General features: G+C 32.3%; 2 protein-coding genes and 1 long non-coding RNA gene across 4 annotated transcripts; 2 read left to right on the plus strand and 1 right to left on the minus strand.

The window, feature by feature from the left end:
* Positions 1-9,553: 9,553 nt before the first annotated feature.
* LOC107913491 (tobamovirus multiplication protein 3) lies at positions 9,554-14,755 on the plus strand. 2 transcript variants are annotated; one of them, XM_041084474.1, is made up of 11 exons: positions 9,554-10,328; positions 10,551-10,641; positions 10,746-10,798; positions 10,897-10,989; positions 11,081-11,152; positions 11,849-11,921; positions 12,101-12,146; positions 12,784-12,856; positions 12,952-13,005; positions 13,248-13,325; positions 14,262-14,755. In XM_041084474.1, the coding sequence occupies exons 1-11, from the start codon at positions 10,176-10,178 to the stop codon at positions 14,352-14,354; spliced, it is 879 nt and encodes a 292-aa protein (XP_040940408.1). In that variant the 5' UTR covers positions 9,554-10,175; the 3' UTR covers positions 14,355-14,755. The 2 variants fall into 2 exon arrangements, with proteins under 2 accessions (XP_040940408.1, XP_016697586.1); XM_016842097.2 differs by having other exon boundaries at positions 12,793-12,856.
* On the minus strand, positions 12,403-15,569 carry LOC107913492 (uncharacterized). The gene is made up of 2 exons (XR_001688534.2): positions 14,820-15,569; positions 12,403-14,551 (listed from the first exon to the last, which is right to left on the minus strand). It is a non-coding gene; the product is annotated as an uncharacterized lncRNA (long non-coding RNA).
* A 3,421-nt stretch (positions 15,570-18,990) lies between these two features.
* LOC107913493 (uncharacterized) lies at positions 18,991-23,537 on the plus strand. The gene is made up of 6 exons (XM_016842099.2): positions 18,991-20,141; positions 20,459-20,514; positions 20,596-20,832; positions 22,378-22,669; positions 22,762-22,958; positions 23,043-23,537. Exons 1-6 carry the CDS (start codon positions 19,143-19,145, stop codon positions 23,197-23,199), a joined length of 1,938 nt encoding a protein of 645 aa, XP_016697588.1. The 5' UTR covers positions 18,991-19,142; the 3' UTR covers positions 23,200-23,537.
* The last annotated feature ends 37 nt before the right edge of the window (positions 23,538-23,574 follow it).

A 23,574-nucleotide genomic window follows, 5' to 3' on the forward strand; every position in this document is an offset into this window, starting at 1 on the left:
TTTAAATATATTTTCATAACAACTTGTCTCGATTTCATACTATTTCATATTTAAGCTTTACTCACCAAAGTATTTGAAAGATCATCTTTATGCAAATAGCACACATGAGGTACATAATTCCATAATTAAGAATGAACACATTTATCAAACATATTCCACATTCATATATCAATGTCTCACGTTTCCATATATCAATAACCGTCATTTTTCTTGTTTTTCAGATAATTATGTGTAACCATTGATAAGCATACAATTCACTGTTTCTTCCTGTTAATCACAATTTCAAATGACAAATTCGTGTGAATGAGCTCAACCTCATTAGATGTTTAAATTCTGTCACTTTGATTCACATACTCATAATTTACTAACATATCCTGTCAAATACAATCTCTGAATGACAAAATCACATAATTGAGCTCAATAATAATAATGATAACATTACTTACATTTCTTTTTCCACACGTTACATTTACAAACAACTTACCAACTTGTCCATTCAATGAACGACTTACGGATTTGAGTACATCGTGATCTGAAGCACATAAGTGCTAAACGGAAGCCCGAAGGCTAACTGAAGCTCATCAGAGCTGAGCTGAAACCCCAAAAGGGTTCACTGAAACTCATATGAGTTAACGGAAGCTCATAAGAGCTAAACGGAAAACAAACACGAGAATTCGCAACAAATGCTGAATCTCGGTTTACTTGGGTAATTTACCGTCAATTCATCTTTTTCACTGAAAGATCATACTCATTTCCTATGTTCCGTTCTTCCGAAATTCTCAGTTCAATTTCATAACTTTTGTACATAATTTACTTATTTTCAACAATTAACATACATAAATATTAATCACCATTCATAAAATAATATTGAAATTTAATAATATTAACAAATGGTCACTAAATTTAGTTATATAAACTCACAAGTTCGATTTTTGTATTATAGCGATAATCATAATTTCATAATAAATATTCCAAGTAAAACATTATATCGTTTCTAATTCAACACTTATTGATTATAATCGGGCATGTGATCAGTTTATACACGAGTCATTCATATATTTTTCCTTCTCCTCCTCTCCATCCACATCCTTGGTATAAATAACACACTTGTAAGTAACCTTATCCATAATTTTCACTAATTACTTATGTGAATATTCAAGCTATCCACCCATGTCATAGTCACTAAATTATTTATATCTGAAGCTACGAAACTCCAAATTAAGATTCGCTAATTTTCCCTAAAACTAGATTCACATATATTCTTACCATAAAATTTTCATAATTTTTGGTTGGGCCAATTAATACAGTTTATTCATTGAAGTCTCCCCTGTTCTGCTGTCTGACAGTTCCGACCCTTCTTCACTAAAAATTAGTTATCTCATTGTACAGGATTCGAATGATGTTCCCGTTTGTTTCTCTTGAAAATAAACTCATTCAGGATTCTAAACATGTAAATTTAAGCCCCTAATTATTTTTATCCAATTTTTTATGGTTTTACAAAGTCAGAATAGGGGAACCCAAAATCATTCTGACCTTGTCTTACAAAATTTATCATATGTCATGATTTACAATTCCATTGCTTACATCATTTCTCTATAAGAAATTAGACTCAATAAGCTTTAATTTCATATTTTATTCATCCTCTAATTCCATTTCTACAATTTTTGGTGATTTTTCAAACTTAGACTACTGCTGCTGTCCAAAACAATTTTAGTGCAAAATGTTGATTTCCATTTTGCCCCAAATTTTACAATTCATACAATTCAGTCCTTGCTCAATTAACCCCTCAATTAAGATAATTTTCTCAATTAATAATTTTCATAAACATTATAAGTTATTTCATAACTATTGAAATTCAGAATTTCTACATAAAACTCTAACTTCAAACTCTTTTACAATTAGGTCCCAAACATTCACTTTCTATTCAATTCTTTCAATAAAATCAACATATAAACAATTTAAAGCTCTAATTCCATGCAAAATCATCATATACTTCCAGCACATATGCATAGAAACTTTCAATTTCTTTCATAGAATCAAAAACTAATGAATTCAACAAGTGGACCTAGTTGTAAAAGTCACAAAAACACAAAAATTTCAAGAAATAATCAAGAATTTGAACTTAGTTGAAGTAAAAATATGAAAAACCAGCTTAATATAACTCTTCCATGGCATTTTTCTGATGAGAATGCAGAAATATAAAGAGAAATCTAGATAATTCCACTTTAGTCCTAGCTTTATTAAGTAAATTTTGCAATTTTCCAATTTTTCCCTTAATTCTCCTTATTTTCTTGTTGATTTCATGCCCTTGCCGTCCAGCCCAAATAGACCTTGGGTCTATTTTCCTTTTAAACCCTCTTTCTTTTATCAATTAAGCTATTTAATCATTTTCCACAATTTTACATTTGATACAATTTAGTCCTTTTTGTTCAATTAACTATCAGAACTTTAAAATTTCTTGACGAAAATTTAATACTAACATATTAACACTCCATAAATATTTATAAAAATATTTATGACTCGATTTAAAATTCTCGAGGTCTCGATACCTCATTTTCGATTTTAATTATTTTAATATTTATTTTTAGTACACTATTCACTATTTCAAAATTTTTTCCTAACTTCACATTTAACTTATACTTACTAAATTAATAATATTTTCTACTCATTTTTCGGATTTAGTGATCTCGAATCATTGTTCCGACACCACTGAAAATTAGGCTGTTACAAGGGATTTCTAAAATCCAAAAATATGAAAAAAGTTTACCGAAGGGATCTACGTTGAACCTCTGTTACCACCACGTGTCATTGTTGTCATCACTATTAACGTCACTGTTGGCGCTGTCATCGCCACCGTCGGTCGACCCATTGCCGACCACCACCTGCCACCGCTAACTTTCATCGGTCAGTCCACTACCTGTCTTTTACCAGTTGGTTGGGTCAGGTTTGCCTTGTCTCAATCAGTTTTGGATATGTCTCAGTTGTTTGGGTTTCATTGCAAATTTTAGGTTACAAAAAAACCTAAGTCTATTCCGGCTCACATGGATTATTCTAAATAAATAAAACAAAAACTAAATGGAAATGATAGTTCATGATCTAATTACATATCCCAAAATTTATTAAAACCTAAAATTACACTCAATCTAATTTTTAAGAATCATAACTTTGACAAAATTACTTTATCATATATAATAAAATATAAATACATTTATTTACATATATAACCCAAAACATACACATAATTAAAAGAATGTCACATCTTATCAAAATTAACCAAACATGAAAAATAGAGAGAAAATTCGATATCAATTTATACTATAAACATAGCACAGCTTGACTCTGATACCAATTGTTGGAAAAATCAATTGAGAATATCATTTTTATAGTTATAGTAGAGGATTTAAAAATTTTGAAAACCGAGCCCTTCTATGATATTTATAATAATAGAGTTTAACCAAATAATGCTTGTGTTTTATGCGAGATGGAAACAAGTCAATCTTGGCTTTCAACTGAACGACCTCTGTTATCTTCATATCTTGAATTGCTTCGAGTGTAGGCTCTACCAACATGAACCAAATTATAGAAAATACATGATATAATTACTTTTAGTAGGAAAGTAATTCCTCTCAATAGAAATTGATAAACCATAATATATAAATATTTTTATCCCATGCTTGGCATATGTATGGATGATTTTTCCTTTGGTTTCATTGAATTCGATGCTCGTAATCCTTTAAATTCATGTTTTATACTTAGGTGAGCATAGGAAGGCGAAAAGAGCAAGAAACGGGACAAAAACAGAAAAAATATGCTAATTTTAGTGTTCCACACGGACTAGGTACTTTCACACGCCCGTGTGTGGCACACGGGCAGGACACATGACCATGTGTCATGTCCCTGTTGACACTAAATCAAGTCAGAATTACACACTGCCTGAGCACTGTCACACGGGCGTGGCACACGGCCGTGTCCCTGTCGAGCCCAAGTCTAATTCTACTTGGAAAAGGCTAATTTTGAGGGTTTTGAAGCATTCCAAAGTCTACATAAACACCCTAGAAGAGGATTAAAGGGACGCGCAAAGTAGAAGGCAGGAAATACTCAAGGACAACTATCGAAATCAGCTCGGAAGCAGGATCTACTTCAAGACTGAAGATCTCCATTCAATTTCCTTAGAAGTTCTTTGGGTTTTTTTATGTTTTATTGTTTTCCCAATTTTGAGATGTTTTCCATTATCATGAACTAAACACCCTAAATCCCTAAGGGAGATGAAACCTAAAACGAATCTTATTACTATTTGAATTATATGATAAATACTTATTCTTATTCTTAATTGTGAGTTTAATCATTGCTTTAATATTCTAGAATATTAATTCAGGTTTTTTGATGTGCTTATTCAATGGAGCAAAAGTCCCTGTTTAAGAGTAGATCATTCATAATTAAGCGGAGATGCATGCAATCCTAGAGATAGGACGACATAAATCTACCGGATTAGAGTCAAATCTAATAAGGGAATCTATAGATCGAGTTAATGCGACAATAGTGGTTTTAATTAGAAAGAGATTTCGATTAATCAACCTAGAGTCAATTGTTTTTAGTCTCGAGAGAGATATTAACATAAATTAGGAATTTCTACGGATTAAGTCAAGTGAATAAATCATCTAATTCAGAAGTAATAAGTGAAGTCTAGGTAGATTCTTCTTTGGGTATTGTCTTCTCCATCAATTTTCCAAAAGTATTTTCCAACTTTAATCTCTGTCGCAATCTTAGTTAATTAGACAATTAGTTTTAGATAACACATTCTCTTAATTCTTAGGCTAGATAATAAAAAAGATAGCAATTACTAGTACTTTTAGTCCTCGTGGATACGATATTACCGGTCTCACCATAACTATACTACTGTTCGATATGTTTGCTTGCCTTAGTCGAATTTTTAGTTAGTTTAGCGACCATCAGAAATCGACAAATATCATAATTCCTAGAAAATATAATTTATTTTTAGATTGTCAATCCCCACTATTTTCTAACAAAATAACGTTGTAGCAAAACTTCTGATTTTAAGTGAATCAGTGACATCTATTTATAAGAAAAGGTATAAGAATTCATGTTGAATAAGTTTTTGTAAAATAATATTATTTAAATACAAAACACTTTCATGGTCTAACTAAGAGAGAGGTTCGTGGCACACCTTCTTAATTTTCCTTATGGTTGTTACCCCTCATATGTTATGTGAAGCAGATTGGACTTTTCATGTATTGAGTTCAATTATATGTGTTTTTAAACTTTTGACTCAACACATTATAATTTAATCTAATCCAATCATTTCTTTTTATTTCCCAAAAAAATATTATTTATTCAATTAATTTAGTTAATTTAATTAACTATATTAATTTCTTAATTAAATAATTTTTCAACCCAATTCTAATTCCATTAAATTCATAACAACTTTACCTTAAAAGAATCTATGAGGAAGTATATTTAATTTCCTTACTCAACAGGTTCACAATGACTAATTAATTTAATTTCATTTTCGAACTCTAATTATTTAATTAATAATAATTTGAAAACCTTAAATTAATTCTCAAGTCATTTTTGTACTTAGCGAGAAAACGCATTCATTTGTGAATGCGACCCATTTTTCTTACTTCATCATTTCCATTTATTTTTGTTCATTTCTATCTATTTAGTTCTACATGCAATTCATTTCTAGTTTTAACGAGCTAACGAATGGACCGATTGGACATATATAATTAGGGATCAAATAAATTATACTTAACTTCCAACTTTTCACCTATTAATTATAAACTTATTAGTCACAAACTCATTCCATTATAATATCATGATTGAGCTCTCCCTAATTACATACTATTACGAAAGCTACATAATAAGTGCTCGTCCAATGACCTTGTCATAAGTGTGTTACCATCATAGGTATCATTAACCTCTTTGATAAATCCATTCTTCTAATATGATCTGATTTTATCTTATGGTAACCATTACATTTTTCTGCATGGAAAAATTACTATAAAATAGTAATTAAGTCATTTATCACGAAGACAAATGACTCGTGACCACGTTTACTTTTCATCTATCACGTAATGACGATGATAGGATATCATTTACCCTTTAGTTGGACGACGAATTCCACTATTGTGGAATGATGGTACATATTGTAGAAGTTGTATACCCAACACACTAATTTTCTATTCCTTTTCTATTTGAACTTGAACTTTTACTTATATCAAAGTATATAAGTCATGCATGCATAGCCCATCATCCACTCAGGATTAGGGTATACCACACTATGTATGTTACAAGTAAATAAATCCATAAACGAATCTAGGATTTATTCTACTTATGTTCTGTTTGATGTACTGTTAGTTTAGTCAGTCGCTTCTATGTCTCTATCTTTTGAGAGTCATCCATTCTGATGCTCAAGATAAAGCATCTCCTCAATTCAGACTTGATAAATGACATATTAGTCTTTCAATTGGTTTGTTCATTTCTGATTAAACCAATGACATGTTTATGTTATTTACTAATACAAGCTGTCTTTTCGTATTATGATCCAACGATATAATACTGCTTAGTACTAGTTAAACATTAGATAACCAATGAGACAATATTTGCTTCCATTTTATTTTGTGTGCAAAAAACGTTTAGGACAATATACAAGAAGTAATTTCACTGATAACATTTGATTCTTCAACACCATTATCAACAATTTAAGGACTCTTAGTAGGAAGCTTAAATTTACCAAATACCCTCTCCTTATCCCTCCAAGCCTTCCATTCAAAACCACAAGACCATAATATGTCAAAAGATATGGGGATTCTATAGGTGATAATAAGCTAAACATCCCTCAAATTTAAATGACCATAAGTTGTTTAAATGCTAACTACAATTACATTATAAATAAACCAAACATTGTAAATTAACCCCCTTGCAAATCACCATGCCCCTCATCAAAGAAAGGAGAAATGGATGTGAGGTTGGCAATTCTAAAGAAAAATCCTCTCGAGGTCTCTTACTAAAACCAACCTTAAGTTTTTTTATAAGTAGGTTCACCAAAATGTGAGCCACTCTCTAAAAAACAAAAGATAAAAAAAATATCAATACTGAAACCAAGTTCTGAAACATTACAATAATACAAATCCATCAGGATCCATTGACCACAAAGAGTTTGCAAACTCTCATTTGTTATCAAGAAGATACCAACTCGAATATGAAACAAAAGGGTTTACTTATACACTACTAGAAACCCTCACCTTCACCATTTTAGGTTCATTTGTAGGAATTCCAATAAGTTTGTCAAGTTACTATCCAATATGTCATTTGATGAATCCCCTCCATTCACAAAACCAATCAAATGATCTTTTTTTATGTTTCATCTTCACATAGTGTTTAACATATCAAAAAATGTAATTTTTAGGTTCAAGAAGCTCTTATTATTACTTTTCCTAGCTTGTCTTGATCATTTATTGACCATCCAACCCTTGTCCAAGTAAGCCATACAAGCCAACCTTATTATTGTTGAGACTTTTTCCCTTAAAACATTATAACTAAAAGTTGTTTAGAGTCAACAATTCATTGATATTCAAAGGGTTGCTAGCCTTCTTATGATAATAATATCCTCAAGCAGTGCCACCCTTTATATTGGGCACAATGACATTGCTTTAATGAAGACATGGTCCATTTTATGAGAAATAGGAATCCATTTATTTACTTTAGGTTGGGCACAAACACATTGCTTTAATGAAGACATGATCCATTTTTTGAGAAATAGGAATCCATCAATTTACTTTCTATGTAGATGCATTTACATTTTTCCAAATGCGGATAATTTTTCCAAAAATATACCGACATATTTATATAATAATGCATAATAAAACAAAACATCCTTATGCTCTTATTATTGTCTAAATATTGAGTGAGTGCAAAACCTTGAAACTATTAAGATAGGCAACTCATGCCTCATCTTACAATCCAAGAAGAAAAGCTAAAAAAAATAGGCTTAGAGGCTTTTGCTAATTGACTAAGGGCAATGCCATAATTGCCTAACACAATGATGAACAAACAATGCAAAGGGTGGATAGAAATTTACATCAAGTATATGAAGAGGTAGGAAGCCCCTCTCATTGTTCAAGACATCACTCATTCAATGAATCCTATCAATACAACAAAATGATACTCGTAATGAGGCAATTTGATTCCCCGAAGTTCCAATATTGCCATCATCTCCTCCTCCTCTTCCTTAATGGTACATTCCCACAAATTGCCCTTCATAGGGATATCAAATTTTTTTATAACAAAAGTTTTAGAAGATGAGTCAACTCCTACAGAGGGGTTAGTTCTCTATCTTTTTTTTCCTCACTTTATGAGCCATGACCACCCCAAAAACCAAAAACATAACACTACAAAACCACAAAACAAAGGTAACATGACAGAAAAGCCACTATTTTAGAAAAGGTGACAACAAAATCCCAAACAAAAACAATAAAAGAAGAAAAAAAAAAAGAAACAGACTTACCCAAATGGAACTCCTTCAATATATCCTAAATCTTACAAGTAAAGAAGATTTAAATGAAAATTGTTAAATAATGAAAAGTTATATAAAAAATGAAATGACAGGGTCACAACATCTGACGCAACTCACATGCCTCTACATGAATCCTGAAGTACCTATTCAAGAAAAACTAAAACTTTTCCTAAGTACCAACCTATTCAAGAAAAACTAAAACTTTTCCTAAGTACCAAAAGTCAAGGTCAGTGTAAGGCATAACTTAGCTTTTTCTAAATCATCACAAATAAAAGAAAAATCTTATCACTTTATAACCAACCCTTTAATTAGGGAGGGAAATTGTTATACCCATACCACCTTGCCTCAACAAGAATCATCCAAGAAGACTTTACCTTGTGCAAAAGCAAATTTCCTTGAATAAATACTCTAACAAGAAAAGTTTGCCTAGGTACAAGGTCGCCCAACTCAAAAGCACAGTCACCCAGGCAAGAGCTTGTCTAACTCGAAAGCCACATTACTCTCTATGACTATACCTTTACCTTTACATAGTAAGGTGCTCAGTCGATGAGGCACATGCTACATTGCTAACCACTTTATATAGATCCCCCTCTATCTAAACAAAGGAGAACGACTTTTCTTCCCAAAAAATATTTTTCTTAATCTTAATTCCTAAATAACTTGTGGTTCTCAACACTCTTGCGTAAAATCACTCGTAACCTTCTTTTGGATAAAAAAAATAAAGTTGATTATTCTTTTAAGAAATGTGGTGATTTGTTGATATATTAGCTTAAATAATTTCTTTTCTTAACAATATCACTATAGGTTCAAATTATATCCGCTATTTGTAAGACAATGCTTAGAATTATTCATACCCCTCCCCAACCCATAAATAAGAGGATAATTTGTTTCAGTGCACTCGAATCCACATCCTCCCCAGTCAAACTAAAACTGAATGGGCAATAATTTCTTATATAATAATCATAATTATTATAAAATAAAGAGAGATATAGAGACTAAAGAACAGAGAAAATACAGGAAGCAATAGAGATTTATTGATTAATGGTATGATTACAATACTTCATCATAGTCTCTACTTATAAGAATAACAAGTATAAAAGAAGTATAAATCTAATTTTAATAACTATTAGAATTTAAAGTATATCAAAACTTTATGTTGATCATGATAAACATCCAGTCAATAAGATATTCATAATAATAATATATTCTTTATATCCAATAACATTTTAAATCTCAAATGCCACCTCTACCGTATAGAGGTCACATGTCGTTGGCAGCTGAAATGACGGCCACCTGAAAGACACCTAAGATCATACATCCGTATTATCCTAATATTTCTCTAACTGATTACCTCTTATTACCAGTATCTTCTTCCACAGACAAAATAAATAATTCAATTCAATAATGATATACGAAAGTAGAAAATCACCCCTTACCTCTTCCAAAATTTCCACGGCTCCCCTTTTTCACCGCCGTTGTTTGCTTAAAAGCTAAAGAAAAAATCCACAGCACAAACTCAATCCAAACTTTTTACTTCCTTTTTTTGTTTAATTATGATTTTTCGATTTTTAGTGCTGTGATTCTTCTTTCATGTAAGAAATATATATACATTCAGAAAAACAGAAAAGCAGAGTGAGAGATGGAGAGTTACAGCGTCGATGTGGCGGCGATAGCATACAAGCTGAAGGACACAGCCAATTGGTGGCGTGACATTAAAGGTTCACGGCTCTGGCAAGATCGTATTTTTCACATTCTCGCCGCTCTTTACGGTCTCGTCGCCGCCGTTGCTCTCGTATGCTTCTCCTCCCTTTTATCTCTTTTCTTTCTCTAATTAGAGCTTAGCTTGGTTTGATTGCGTTTTAATAATTAATTAATTTTAAAAACTAACCTCCTAATGCTTTCTGCACCTTTTTAATGCTATAATAAATTTTTATTTAAGAAATCAAGTGGAATTAAGATTCTGTTTTAGTATATTTATGGTCTTAACGTTGTTGTCGTTAATTGATATTTTTAGGTTCAATTGATTCGGATACAAATGAGAGTTCCCGAGTATGGTTGGACCACGCAGAAAGTCTTTCATTTTCTAAATTTTCTGGTGAATGGGGGTTTGTATTTATAAAATTTTGATGAAAGTTTTTTTTTTTAGTATTTTGGTTTCTGTATTTAACGCGATTTCTTCTTCTTCTTCTTCCTTTTTTTTTTAACACAGTTCGCGCCTTAGTTTTTGTTTTCCGACGGAGTGTGCAGAATTTACATCCAGAGGTTTGGGACACCATTGCTTATTGCATTTATCTTTTGAAAATATATACTCGGACTTAAGCTGTTCATAATTTGTTGCTTGATTTTCGCATCTTTTCTAGATTGTTCAACATATCTTGCTTGACATGCCGAGTCTAGCTTTCTTCACGACATATGCACTTTTGATTTTGTTTTGGGCTGAAATTTACTACCAGGTTAGGTTATTTGAGCTTTATGAGTTGCCTCCCTGCCTCCTCCTTTCTAATTTTATGAGACTTTATCTTATACTTTGTTTATCGTAAACAGGCACGCGCTGTATCAACTGATGGATTGAGGCCTAGTTTCTTTACAATTAATGCTGTGGTTTATACTATTCAGGTGGTATTTATGTTCTATTATTTCGGTAAAGTACCCATAAGAAAGGAGAATTTGATATTGTTTTTCTCTCTGTTTGAAAGCGAGTAATGTTTGGTCCAGAACAATGATGTTATATAGTTTCACATAACTTAGTTTTTTGATTTGTCACATATTCTATCCATGTTTAGTAGCGAAGGGTTTATATAGCATTTGCAGACTTTAGAAGGTTAGAAGAATATGATATTTAATTTGCCATTAGTTGGATGAGGGATAAACCATAAAATAGGTTAGTAGGTTAGATTACGCTATTTCTTTTGTTATAACAATGCAAGGATGTTTCTAGCACTTGCAAATTTTAGTAGTAAATATGAACCCACAAAATATATCTAAGTTGTTCGGACTCTCCATTTTTCATGAAGTACCCATGACCGACATTTATGTCCGAAACACGGATATGAAGATATGACCTCCTAGGATCCTTCAAATACATAGAAAAACTTAGAAAAACTAACCATATCTATGTCGGATACATACTCGTATCTGACACTCACACCCGAGTCTAAGTAACATAGGTATATATTTTTTCTTATCTAGCAAGTTTAGTGATTCTGTCACCTTTGTAAGTGCTGTTGCATACTTGATTTCCTTTGGATCATTGCTTCTGACAAGATGTTAACAAAGTTTCTCTAACATGAGGCTGGGTGTACTTGATTTCAGATTGCAATGTGGCTGATATTGTGGTGGAAATATATCCCAGTTTTAGTCATTCTATCTAAAATGTTCTTTGCAGGTAAGTCTTTTTGGTGTTTTTAGTAGATTTTTTGTAGTTAACTGTTGAGTAACTTTGGTGCTCTGTTGATGTACCATGATTCAGGATAATCACTTAGTTTAGATTCTTTATAAATGTTAATCCAGTTGTAATTTGTTTCGATAATGAATGAATATTTGATCCTCACTGTATATGGGCAGGTGTTTCACTGTTTGCGGCACTTGGCTTTTTACTGTATGGTGGAAGGTAACTGCATTGACATTTATTGTATTGTGTCTAATTGTTTTACTGGCATTGGAGCTAGCTTAGTGTGATAATTTGGTTTATGTTTAGGGAGCACACATTTTAAAACCTCTATATCATTTTCTTTTTATATGATTACATAAGCTTTGATATCTGGTTTGTGATTTAAAAGAGTGGTTTTTTCCCTGTTATAACAAAACCAGGAAGGATAAAGGTGTGTTAAACATTTACATATGATAAACAATATATCATGTTGATATCAAAAAAAGCAATATATCACTATGTTGTACTACAAAACACTCGCATCTGCATACAATGAATATAGAATATAGTAATGATGCAGCTCAATTAAAACTTTTTAATATGGATATGCTTTTATCACATGTGTGCACCTAGTTACAGACACTTAGGCTTTGCTAAACATTTATACTCATTATTAGTTTATTTAGAAATGAATACTTGGTTATGTGGCTTTTGTCAGAGAAAATTATTGATGACGACTCTTGTAGTTCAATGTTGCTTGTATCATCTCCTAATTGCATTTGCCCTTGTTCATTTTCTAAGATAGCTGTTAGATCGTATTGTAAAAATACCTTGTCTATTGTGTGAGCATGGGAAAGCTATATAATAACATATCCAGTCATTGCAGGCTTTTCTTAATGTTGCAGCGGTTCCCTGTAGAGTCCAAAGGACGGCGTAAGAAGTTGCAAGAAGTATATATTTACGTTAATGCAGTTGTGGTTTTGAGTCCAACAATTTTGCCATCCATTTGCATTTTTTGATTGTTATTTCTTTTTGGATTGGGCAGGTTGGTTATGTGACAACCATATGCTTCACATGTTTCCTAGTCAGATGCATCATGGTAGACTTTTCTGGCTTTACTAACCCTTTGTATTTCTCTTGAGAAGGCTACAAGCTTGTTTTATTTGGTCTTTGTGAAACTTTTAGATGCATATAATGTTTATAGCGTTTTTGTTAAAAAACGGAAGTATTCAAGTTGAACCCTTTAGCTGCTAGTTGGTTTAGATCATTTATCTAATTGATCAATCGTTGATCATTTGTCCAAAACTTATCTAATTTGAGCTCTATTATTTTTTTGTGTAGATGTGCTTTAATGCATTTGACAAAGGTGCTGACCTTAATGTTTTGAACCATCCAATTCTAAACTTAATATATTACCTGGTAAGTTTGATGAATGGTTGTATTATGTTGCTTATTGCTAGTAAGTTAGATACTCATGTTCAAATACAGTGTGGAAGTTTCTTAACTCATCTTATTGCCATATAAAAATTAAATGATTGTTGCATGCTTCTTTTACTTAACTAGAATTCATATTTCAAGAAACTGCAAGTTTGACAAGCAATTTATAAGTCTTTGCAATCAGATTTTTACATCAAAGAAGCTTTTAAGTGCAATGATGACTATTTTTGCTGTCAAATATAAAACGGGGTTGTTTTAACATCATGTATTGTTATGACCAGAGGTTGTATCCTGGGTCAAATAGACCACCATCACCCAACTTTTATCCTCATTGCAACCTAGTCCTTGAACTTAAGGTTAAATAAATAGTTATACTGATAATTGTGAGTTACATCTGCAGCCATGTGTTAAGCTTTTTAATTTTTACTAATTAAATTAAAGAACATATACTTCTTTGCCTATTATCATAGAAAATAGATTTATCATGGTGGGTGGATTCTAAATATGATTCTTGTTTTATTTTTGAATTGTATGCTTTTTTTTTTCCTGAATCGCTTTTATTATTTTTACTTAATATTACAATCTGATGTTATCCTTGAGTGTCAATTCTTGTCCTATATATATTTCTATTGCATGTCAATCAAATGCTATTTATCTGCAACTTTAATATAAACACTAATCACATAGGCTAAGTTGGTATATACTATCTACCGAGTAGTTTCGACTTCACAAAATAACCAAATAAAACAATCTAAGTAGGATGTCAAACTTGGTTTTCTCTCAACAATCTAAGACTGAATATATCTATTGTTATAATTGCTAAGCATGGGACATGAACTCCATGCCTTGCTTATAGATATGGAAAGTGAACATTTTAAATGAATTTTGTTGGTTGGTTTGTTTTCTTTTGATGGGCAGTTGGTGGAGATATTACCTTCATCCTTAGTCCTTTTCATTTTGAGGAAGTTGCCACCAAAACGAGGTATTACCCAGTATCATCCTATACGCTGAATGATTGACAAATTATGAAGGAATTAACGATTTCAAAAACGGGTCATCGTGCAACCTGCAAAAAAAGAGAGCAGAAAACAGCAATAGGGGGAGTGGTAAAACCTGATGGTTTTTGTTGTGTTTGTACTCAACGAGCTGCTCTTAGACCCTGGATTCTAAACCTTTGGGTGTGGTCGAAGTAAGAAGGTTTGTAAGTTCTGAGGGAAAGAGATTGTGGAACATATCAGTCTGTTTTGGTACCATACAACATGTAAAAGCAAAAACCCAAAAGAACCAAAAAGAAAAAAAAGAAAAAAAAGAAGGGTTGAATTTTCTTAAATTTTACGGAATGTTGTTCTTAACATAGATGATTTCGTGTATCATGGTAATATTAATGTCTGGGATAAATGTTTGTTGTGAAATTTTAGACATGGATGTGTTTTGCTTCTAACATATGAATTACAAGAAGAGATGCAACATACATACCTGGCAAGACTTAAAATTGCCTGTTTGATTTGATACATGATAGCTGAAATCAATAATGCAGAGATGGAGGTAAGGGAGACTATTTTCATTGAAGGACTGGGAATGAAGTTTCAATCTTAACCCACAGCTGTCACATATATAAATGGTTGTTTAAGAAGGTTGACTTGTAGTTAGAGTAATAGAAAACCTACCATTCTCAAGTCAAGTGTCAGCCAACCTATATTCATTTTGAATGTCAGTTTTTTAGGGGAATAAAGTTTTAACAAAGAACAAAAAAATAAAATTTAAGTGCATTTGATAGAAAAAAAGACTGAGAAAGGAAAAACATTGGAATAATAAGAGAAGAGAATGTTGAACAGGATGTTTGGAATTTGCAGAAGTCGGCTATCATGTTTAGAGCCAATGTCAAACAGGATGTTGGGGTTAGTATTTGTCAGGTGCTGGGTGTTTCATTATCTCTGGATCATGATAGATATTTGGAGTTGCCTTTGTTTGTTGGTCGTAATAAGAAACAAATTTTCTCCTTTGTTCGAGATAGACTATAGTTGGAAAAATAGGTTCCTGTCAAAAGATGGCAAGGAGATTGGTTTGAAAATTGTGGCACAGTCCATGCCAGTATGTTTTATGGGTGTGTTCTTGCTGCCGCTTTCTTTGTGTGATGCCTTGGAAAAAAAAACCTACGAATGCTTTTTTTTGAAGATCCGGGCATCCAAATCGGCAGATATTATCAGTATCTCATTTTCTTTAACAAAAGGGAAAAGAAACTCTAATCTCAGACATCATATCTCTTATATAATTATTAAACATTATATCTTTAATATGTCCTACAAAACTGTAAGAGCTTTTAGAGATGATAAAAGGGGATGGTCCAAAACATAACGTATGCTCTTATGCTTGAAGCTCAATAAGACGCCAGCAATAAAAAGCCCGTTATCATTTAAAATTTCATTTGATAAAAGAAAATCATTGGTATCCCATATTCTTGAAAGGAAAGAAAAACCCTCCATCTTTCGACATTTTTTTATTCAAAGTCAACAGTTAACAACCCCACAAAATTACAGGAGTGTTTGAAGCTCATGTGGTGGCCTAGCTACCCAATCATTAGGACAATTACCCAACCTAGCATGCCTAGCTACCCAATTTGTTACCATGTTGCTTTCAAAGTCTATAAAAGAAAAAGAAGCATGAGAAAAACACTGAATTGAGTACAGAATGTCTAGTTTAGCTGTTGAGGTATACCAACCATATATCGAATGAATTTGGTAAGATGAGATGATCTGTCACATTGTGGCAGCCAAACTTAAAGATGACTTGCGGTGAACCTAGTTTTTGTTTCCTCAAGCCATGCATATTGCATGGATAACAAGAGCTTCAATAGCCTAGATGGGTGCCACAACAACAATTTGACATCTAAACATTGAAGCTAGATTAATAAAACGGAGGAAGTATGTCTCGAGACATGATCACATCAAAGTAAAAATAACTAAAATAATCGTTTAACCCCCAAATGTTTAGAATATGATTAATGTGCATTCATTAATTTATTTATACGAATGATTTAGAATGTAAGGAAAGTATAACTGCTTGAATGCCGCGTTATATGTTATTTGTAGTTGATTTAGCTTGTGTTATTCTGACAACGTAATGAGATGTCACACATTCAAATTTGATAATCGAATCAAGCATGAAGTGTCACAAGATATATCATTGCCAATATCAAATCCACGTCGGGAAACAAGTAGTGAAGGTAAGCCATTAGCACCTAGACCGAGCATTGTAGAAATCTTATTGTGAAAAGTGCCACACAAATTTGTCATGCATTTATGGGAACCTGTAAGGACTTTCTCAATAGCCTTACATTCGTTGCGACTAAACATGATCACAATAGATTGCTCTTCCAGATTCTCAAATCAAAATCAATAATGGGGGAAGACACCTGGAAAGATGTCAAATCATGTACCAATCTATCTTGTCAAATCAGAATGCCTTGACTGCACCCATGCTCTAACGATCTTATTTAACTAGATCCCAAGATGGAGAGCTCAACATCGCAGAGTCCAAATATTAAGGGAAAATAGAAACCCTAGGGAGACAAGCCCGAAGTGCATCTGGGTTAAAAATCATTCTCCATACTTGTTTTGTGAGGAGAGCAATGTTAAACTGTTCGAAATCCCTAAACTCCATTCCTTCATTACTCTTCTTAGGGCGTGCAAGTGGTAAGCAATTCATTCAACTAATGCCTTATCCCTTTCATGATGAGACTCAAATTTCCATGACAACCGCTTTTAGAAACACTTCATGTCTCATTTAAGAAAGTAGGTTCTCTCTCAATCCCTGAGCAATTCCTAATCTTTTCATATACAAAGTCCAGGGCCACTTTCTTGTTCGGACTCCATATAGACTATAACTTCAGGTATCTGGAATAATGTCTTATATCATTGACTCCGAGTATATCTCTTAAAGAACACTTGATCTAAGGTGTCATATTTTCAAAAAAAGAACCACTAACTTGTTGAGACTTACTAGTTGACGAGACATATTGTTGAAAATTTACAGTAACCTCAATATAGTAGCATAATTTTATTATTCAGCCATGCCAGATAAGGTAATCATTTGCAAAGAAGAGATGAGTTAAAGAGGGCCTAGTTGCTGATTCTAAGCCTTGGAACTTGGAGTTCAACATAGCTTTTTGAAAGAGGTTCACCTTGTCTCAAACCTCGCTAAGGGAAAAACTCATTGCCCCTTACCCCTAGTAACCATCATCAAGAACTTGACTATTGTGATACATGCTATAACTCTCTAGTTTAAAGAATCATGGAACCTTAGCTTTGTTGAGAGTCTCTCAAGAAAACCGCACTCCACTCTATTGTAGGTCTTGTTTAGATCAAGTTTAATAGCCATAGAGCCAAGTTAGTTTTTCTTATGTGGGCGACCAACATATTATCTTGAATCTACTTCCTGTAACAAAAGCTGATTAAAAAGGAGATACGTTATCCAAAAAGAAAAGCCTCTACTAATTTGCCATGATCTTTGCTATAACTTTGTAGCTAAAGTTGCAAAGACTAATAGGCCTCAAGAATCTCTTCTGGATTCTTCACCGAGGGGACAAGAGCAATATTGTTGATATAATTGATTTCCTTAAACATTCTTTCCCTCTCAGGGAAAAAAGAAAAAATCCCAAATGCAGACAAATGAAATTACAATTAATAGTTAAATTTTTTTTAAAAATATAATTAATAATTCAAAATATCATACTTAATACCTTTTAATTTAGTGCTTTTAAATGATTAGTATTTTAATAAAATTAATCTTCATAATGAAAAATGCATACATCAAAAAAATTATTTAGAAATTAAGAATATAAATTGTTTTAATATTTTTTAAATTATACCAATGGATATTTAAAAAAAAATGTTAAACAAAATTAGTAAAGGAAACCATTGGTAAATGGTGTATATATTTTTAAATTATTTGACGAAATTTGCCAGTAAATGAGCGTCAGAAAATCATATAGTAATGTACTGACAGCAACAAAACTGTCGGTAAAAGGTTAATTAAAAATTGTGAGAACAAGTTGTCAGTATAGATCAAAAAATTGTATACCTTGACCGTTGCTATAAGTCTTTTGAATCTATGCTGACGGTTTTTATGCTTATAATGACAAATTTTTACTCATAAATAAATAATTAGTTTTCAAGTGCTCGTTAGGATACTCAATACAATAGTGGTTTTTTTTTTCTGGTAAATCAAAAATTATCTATGACTACTAACGATTATTAAATATCATGTTCCAAAAAATCCTTATATATTTAAGGGGCTCTTAAAAAATAATTAATTGGTCATCATGCTACCATCTATCTTAGCGATGCAGTCCACAACTTTGTTGGCTTCTTTCTGAACATGTCTGAATTTAACTTCTCAATATTTCAAACACCATTAATAAATGCATCTAATTTCACTAACATTACTCATTGATGCTCAACCATTTCAAATGAACTCAAACTAATATAATATTAGTTTTTAATAAATTTTAATATTTGATATAAATATATAACATATAAATTTAGTTTTATAATTATAAAAATTATTTTAATTAATTATAGAAAAGTAGATACATGAGTAATAAAAAATTGTAATTCATTGTGGGGAATGGGCCACCATTGGTATTTTGGGTGCTTTCCAAAATTTTCTCTTTTATCTATATTGTTTCTTCCATTAAAATCTCTCCGTTTTGATGGCTATGGTTTCTCTTCTGTACTCCCATTTCTTCTTTACATATATACATCTTGTTTCTTTTTCAATTTTTCAATTCCCTCTTCAATAATGAATCCAATAGAAATCAACCCTGAGCAAGACAAAGTCCACGATGCCGATCAGAAGATTATTCCCAACGGCGGATGGAGGGCCGGTCAAGATGGAGATGTCGAGGCGGGAAAAAGTAGTGAAAACAAAGAAGATTCGGATTCCACTGAAGTTAATAAAACCCCAGATTCGGACGTTGCTAAGGAGGCTGATCATCAAATCAATTGCAATGGCCATAATAAATACATTCCGACCAGCAAGGCTCAAGTTCCTCTCCCGAAACCGGAGCCACCGAAGCCAAAAATGGAGCGTTCGCAGTCATTGTCCATCGCCGAAAGCATGCCTTTGATAGGGAAATACATAAGAGATCGGAGCAGCAGCTTTTCAGCGGCGATCATGAACCGTTTATCGTCGCTAAAAGAAGGCAGTGGCGATTTCGTGTTGAAGAACGACTCGTTAAACTTCGAGGTAACGGAGTTCAAAATCCCCGGCGTGAAAGTCATAGTAAAGCTGAAAAGCGAAGAGGAAAGGCTAGAAGATCAAATAAGGGGTCGAATAACGTTGTTCACGAAGTCCAACTGCGAACACTCGATCGCTGCTCGTCAATTCTTTAAAGAAAAAGGGCTTAGATACGTGGAAATAAACATCGACGTGTTTACCAAAAGTGGGAATGAATTGATGGAAAGAACGGAGAGTTGCGAAGTGCCTCAGATATTCTTTAACGATAGCTTGATAGGCGGATTGGCGACGCTGAAATCGTTGAGTGAGAGTGGGGAATTGCATGAGAAAATGAAGGAATTGTTGGGTCCGAAATGTCCCGAAGAAGCACCCAAAGTACCGGTTTATGGAATTAACGATGAGGAAGACAAAGAAGATGAATTGGTGGGGGTAGTGAGGTTTCTGAGACAGAGCTTGCCCATTCAGGACCGTCTGATTAAGATGAAAATGGTCAAGAGTTGCTTTGCTGGTCCTGATGTGGTGGAAGCCATTATTAACCACCTTGACTGCGGCAGAAGAAAGGTATATATATAATTTGCAGTAAACCACGACGTTCATCTAATTATACTTATGTTAATTAAAGGTCAAATTATGGTTTTAGTCCCCTATACTTAATTAGACATAATTTTATCCAATTTAACTTTATTAGTTAGTTCAAATAGTTAACTACTCTAATTTCATCTCTCTAAGTGCTTTTAAGAAAAGAGGATAAAAATCTAAACTATGCATGAATTTTGATTCAAAAGGTTTAAATTCCATATGATGCCTTGGTTAGGGTTGAAGTCCTATTATCTGAGAAAAAGCAATGATAAGGTTAACAGGTAATGATGATGGTGTAGGGCATTGCAACAGCGAAGATGATGGCCCAGAAGCACTTCATCCACCATGTCTTTGGGTTAGGAACATTCTGTTGATTAATAAAAATAGAATCACAGGAAGTTTAATCTTACATGACATTACTTTTTTTTTTTTATAGGGAAAATGATTTTGAGAATGGGTACCATTATTATCGTTTCCTAGAACATGAACCATTTATAATGGGATGCTTCAACTTTAGAAGTTCAACCAACGATAATGAACCAAAACCTGCATCTTTTATTGCGGATAGGCTTTCCAAGTTAATGTTTTCCATTGTGGAAATGGATGGCTATGTTTCTGACGATAGACTCCATGTCGATTATTTCCGCATCAGCAAAAGTGAAGAATTCCGCAGGTATTTTTATCAATATATAAGTTCTATTAATCATATATATTTTTACATAATATCTAAAACTATCCATAACTACTTCCTAACCTATAAAGAGGATAATACATTTCAGCGCACCCGAACCCACATCTTTCTACGTTGACAACAATTATTATATGAGTTAAAACTCAATCGACATTTTTCATATATTTTAATCTCTATATCTCCATATCTATAGAGAGATAATGGAGCCAGATTGAGGCAACGATTGCCCCCACATTTGCATAGCTTTTGAAAACATATGCATCTAGAACACAAATAATGCTGAGATATGTTGCAGAACACAAATTTGAGCTTTAGGAAAGATTGTCCGGAAAATAACTCAAAATCTCAAACCTTAAAAATCGACTATAAAACAAACATAAAATACAAAAAAAAAGAAAAACAATAAATTATATTATAAGAGGATAATTTTAAGCTATGCAAAATCTATGAAATAACTTAAATTTTACTATCTCTATCCATATCAACATGTGTCAAATATTAGGATTTAACAAGAAAAATTAAAACGAACCCCATATGATAGTCTGATAGTTAGGGTGTTCACTAACTTAAGTGTGATATAAGTTTAAATCGTGCTAATCGTGTTTGTTGTTCGAGCTGTCTTGTTCTTATATTTCACCAAAAAATAAAGCAGTGTAGATTTGAGCTTCTCATTTTCACTTTTGTGGACAGTTTTAGGGTTGACATCGGTTTTTTTTTTCTTTTCATTTTCCAAATTGAAATCAAACCAATGAATATAAGATATCGATTATTATTAAACTCTACTAAATCGGTTCGGTTCGGGTTTCTATATTGTTTTTGAGCTTTGAGCCTTTGGGTTTTATTTAGACAAAATTATCTTTTCTTTATGTTTCTTAAACACTATTTGACAATTTTAATTTTTTTTTCAATTATACATAAAATCTGAATTAATATATTTATTTAAAAAATAGTTTGTAAAATCTATAATTATAAATGTTTGTTAAAAATATAATTTAACCTTAAATTGATCATTCTCAATCTTTACGGAATATAATCAAATGTTAAATTATTTATATTTTACAACTCTTAATATATAATGACAATAAAAAAAAACCCTAACTTGAAATTGTTAATAGTAGAAAAAAGAACATAGTATATAATAGATTAAAAAGAGACCAACTTAAATTCTTGAAAGTTTTAACAACAATAATAAGTAAGATTTATTTTTATTTAATTATAAAAAATATATAAAAATATAATAAAAGCTATATATAAAATTTAGGAGTAATGAGTTTTGTTTTGGATTTTAAATGAATTTATATATTGACTTTATCTGTTCAAAAATTGGATTTTTTAAATAATATTTTTAGACTTATCTAATGAAATAAACCTAATCCAAACCGAATTATAAAAAAGTCGAACCAAATCGAATTGGGTTGGATTTGATTTCGAGTTTTGTTTTCTGAGACAAAATTTAAGACAGACAAGGTAAAGTTAATGAATGCATAAAGGAAAGGAGTTAAATGGGGTATTGATATATGGAAGCAGGTATATAAAATTGACTCGGGATCTGCAAAGGATAAATCTTCAATTATTCACACCAAATGAGAGGCTAGCCTTCTTCTTGAACCTATACAATGCAATGGTGATCCATGCTGTGATCAGCATCGGCCATCCCGAAGGAATACTTGATAATAAAGCCTTTTTCTTGGATTTCCAGTACGTCATTGGAGGCTACCCTCATTCCCTCAGCATCATTGAGAATGGCATCCTCAGAAACAACCGAAAATCCCCTTTTTCTTTGACCAAACCCTTTAGTAAAGAGGACCGCCGTTTACATGTATGTATACCCCCTATTTCCCTTTTTCTTTTTTCTTTTACATAATGTTCGACTTTTTTGAATGCATTGTTTTTCATAATAAATGATGGCAGCTGGTTCCTATGAGAGTGAATCCATTGATTCATTTCGGATTATGCAAAGGAACAAGATCAAGCCCCAAGCTTAGGTTTTTCACTGCTCACAACGTGGAAGATGAGCTCATATCTGCAGCCAAGGACTACTTTCAGAGTGAAGGGATAAAAATTGATAGGGAACTTAGAACTGTTTATTTAACTCGGATCATCAAGTGGTAAGGTTCTTGTTTTTAGATGGAGTGGGATGGTGACATCTCTGAGATTAAAGCAACACATAACGTTGGCATTTTCTCTAACAGGTTTAGCCAAGATTTTGGAGGACAAGAGAAGGAAATCTTGGAGTGGGTCCTGAATTACTTGGAAGGAAGGAACGCCAAGCTTTTGAAGACTATGTTGGGTGATGGAGACCTTATTACCATTGTGTATCAGGATTATGATTGGTCTGGTAATTTGTGACTCACTGCCCCTGCTTTTTAATACCGGCAATCGTTTCATGCTATTTTTTCTGATGGCAGAAGATTTGGGATGAAATCATTTAACCAAAATAGGTTTATATCGATTAAGAAAAAATACAGGAAGAAGCTGCATTTAGCATAGAGGTTTTTATTTAGTTATTTATTTATTCACATTATAAAATATTGTTTTAAAAAAAAATTGTAATGGGAAATAAAAAAAAGAGAGATGGTTGTTGTCATGCATATGCTATATTTTTTTACTGGTTAATGTAATTATTCTTTAATAGATGACCTTTAAATTTTGAAGTTCAACATTTGTAAAGTTCATGCTATTTAAATCTCAGCATTTATATCTGAAGGCAATTCCTTTATAATT

This window comes from Gossypium hirsutum, chromosome A13 (genome assembly GCF_007990345.1).
Source record: "Gossypium hirsutum isolate 1008001.06 chromosome A13, Gossypium_hirsutum_v2.1, whole genome shotgun sequence".
Classification (NCBI taxonomy): domain Eukaryota; kingdom Viridiplantae; phylum Streptophyta; class Magnoliopsida; order Malvales; family Malvaceae; genus Gossypium; species Gossypium hirsutum.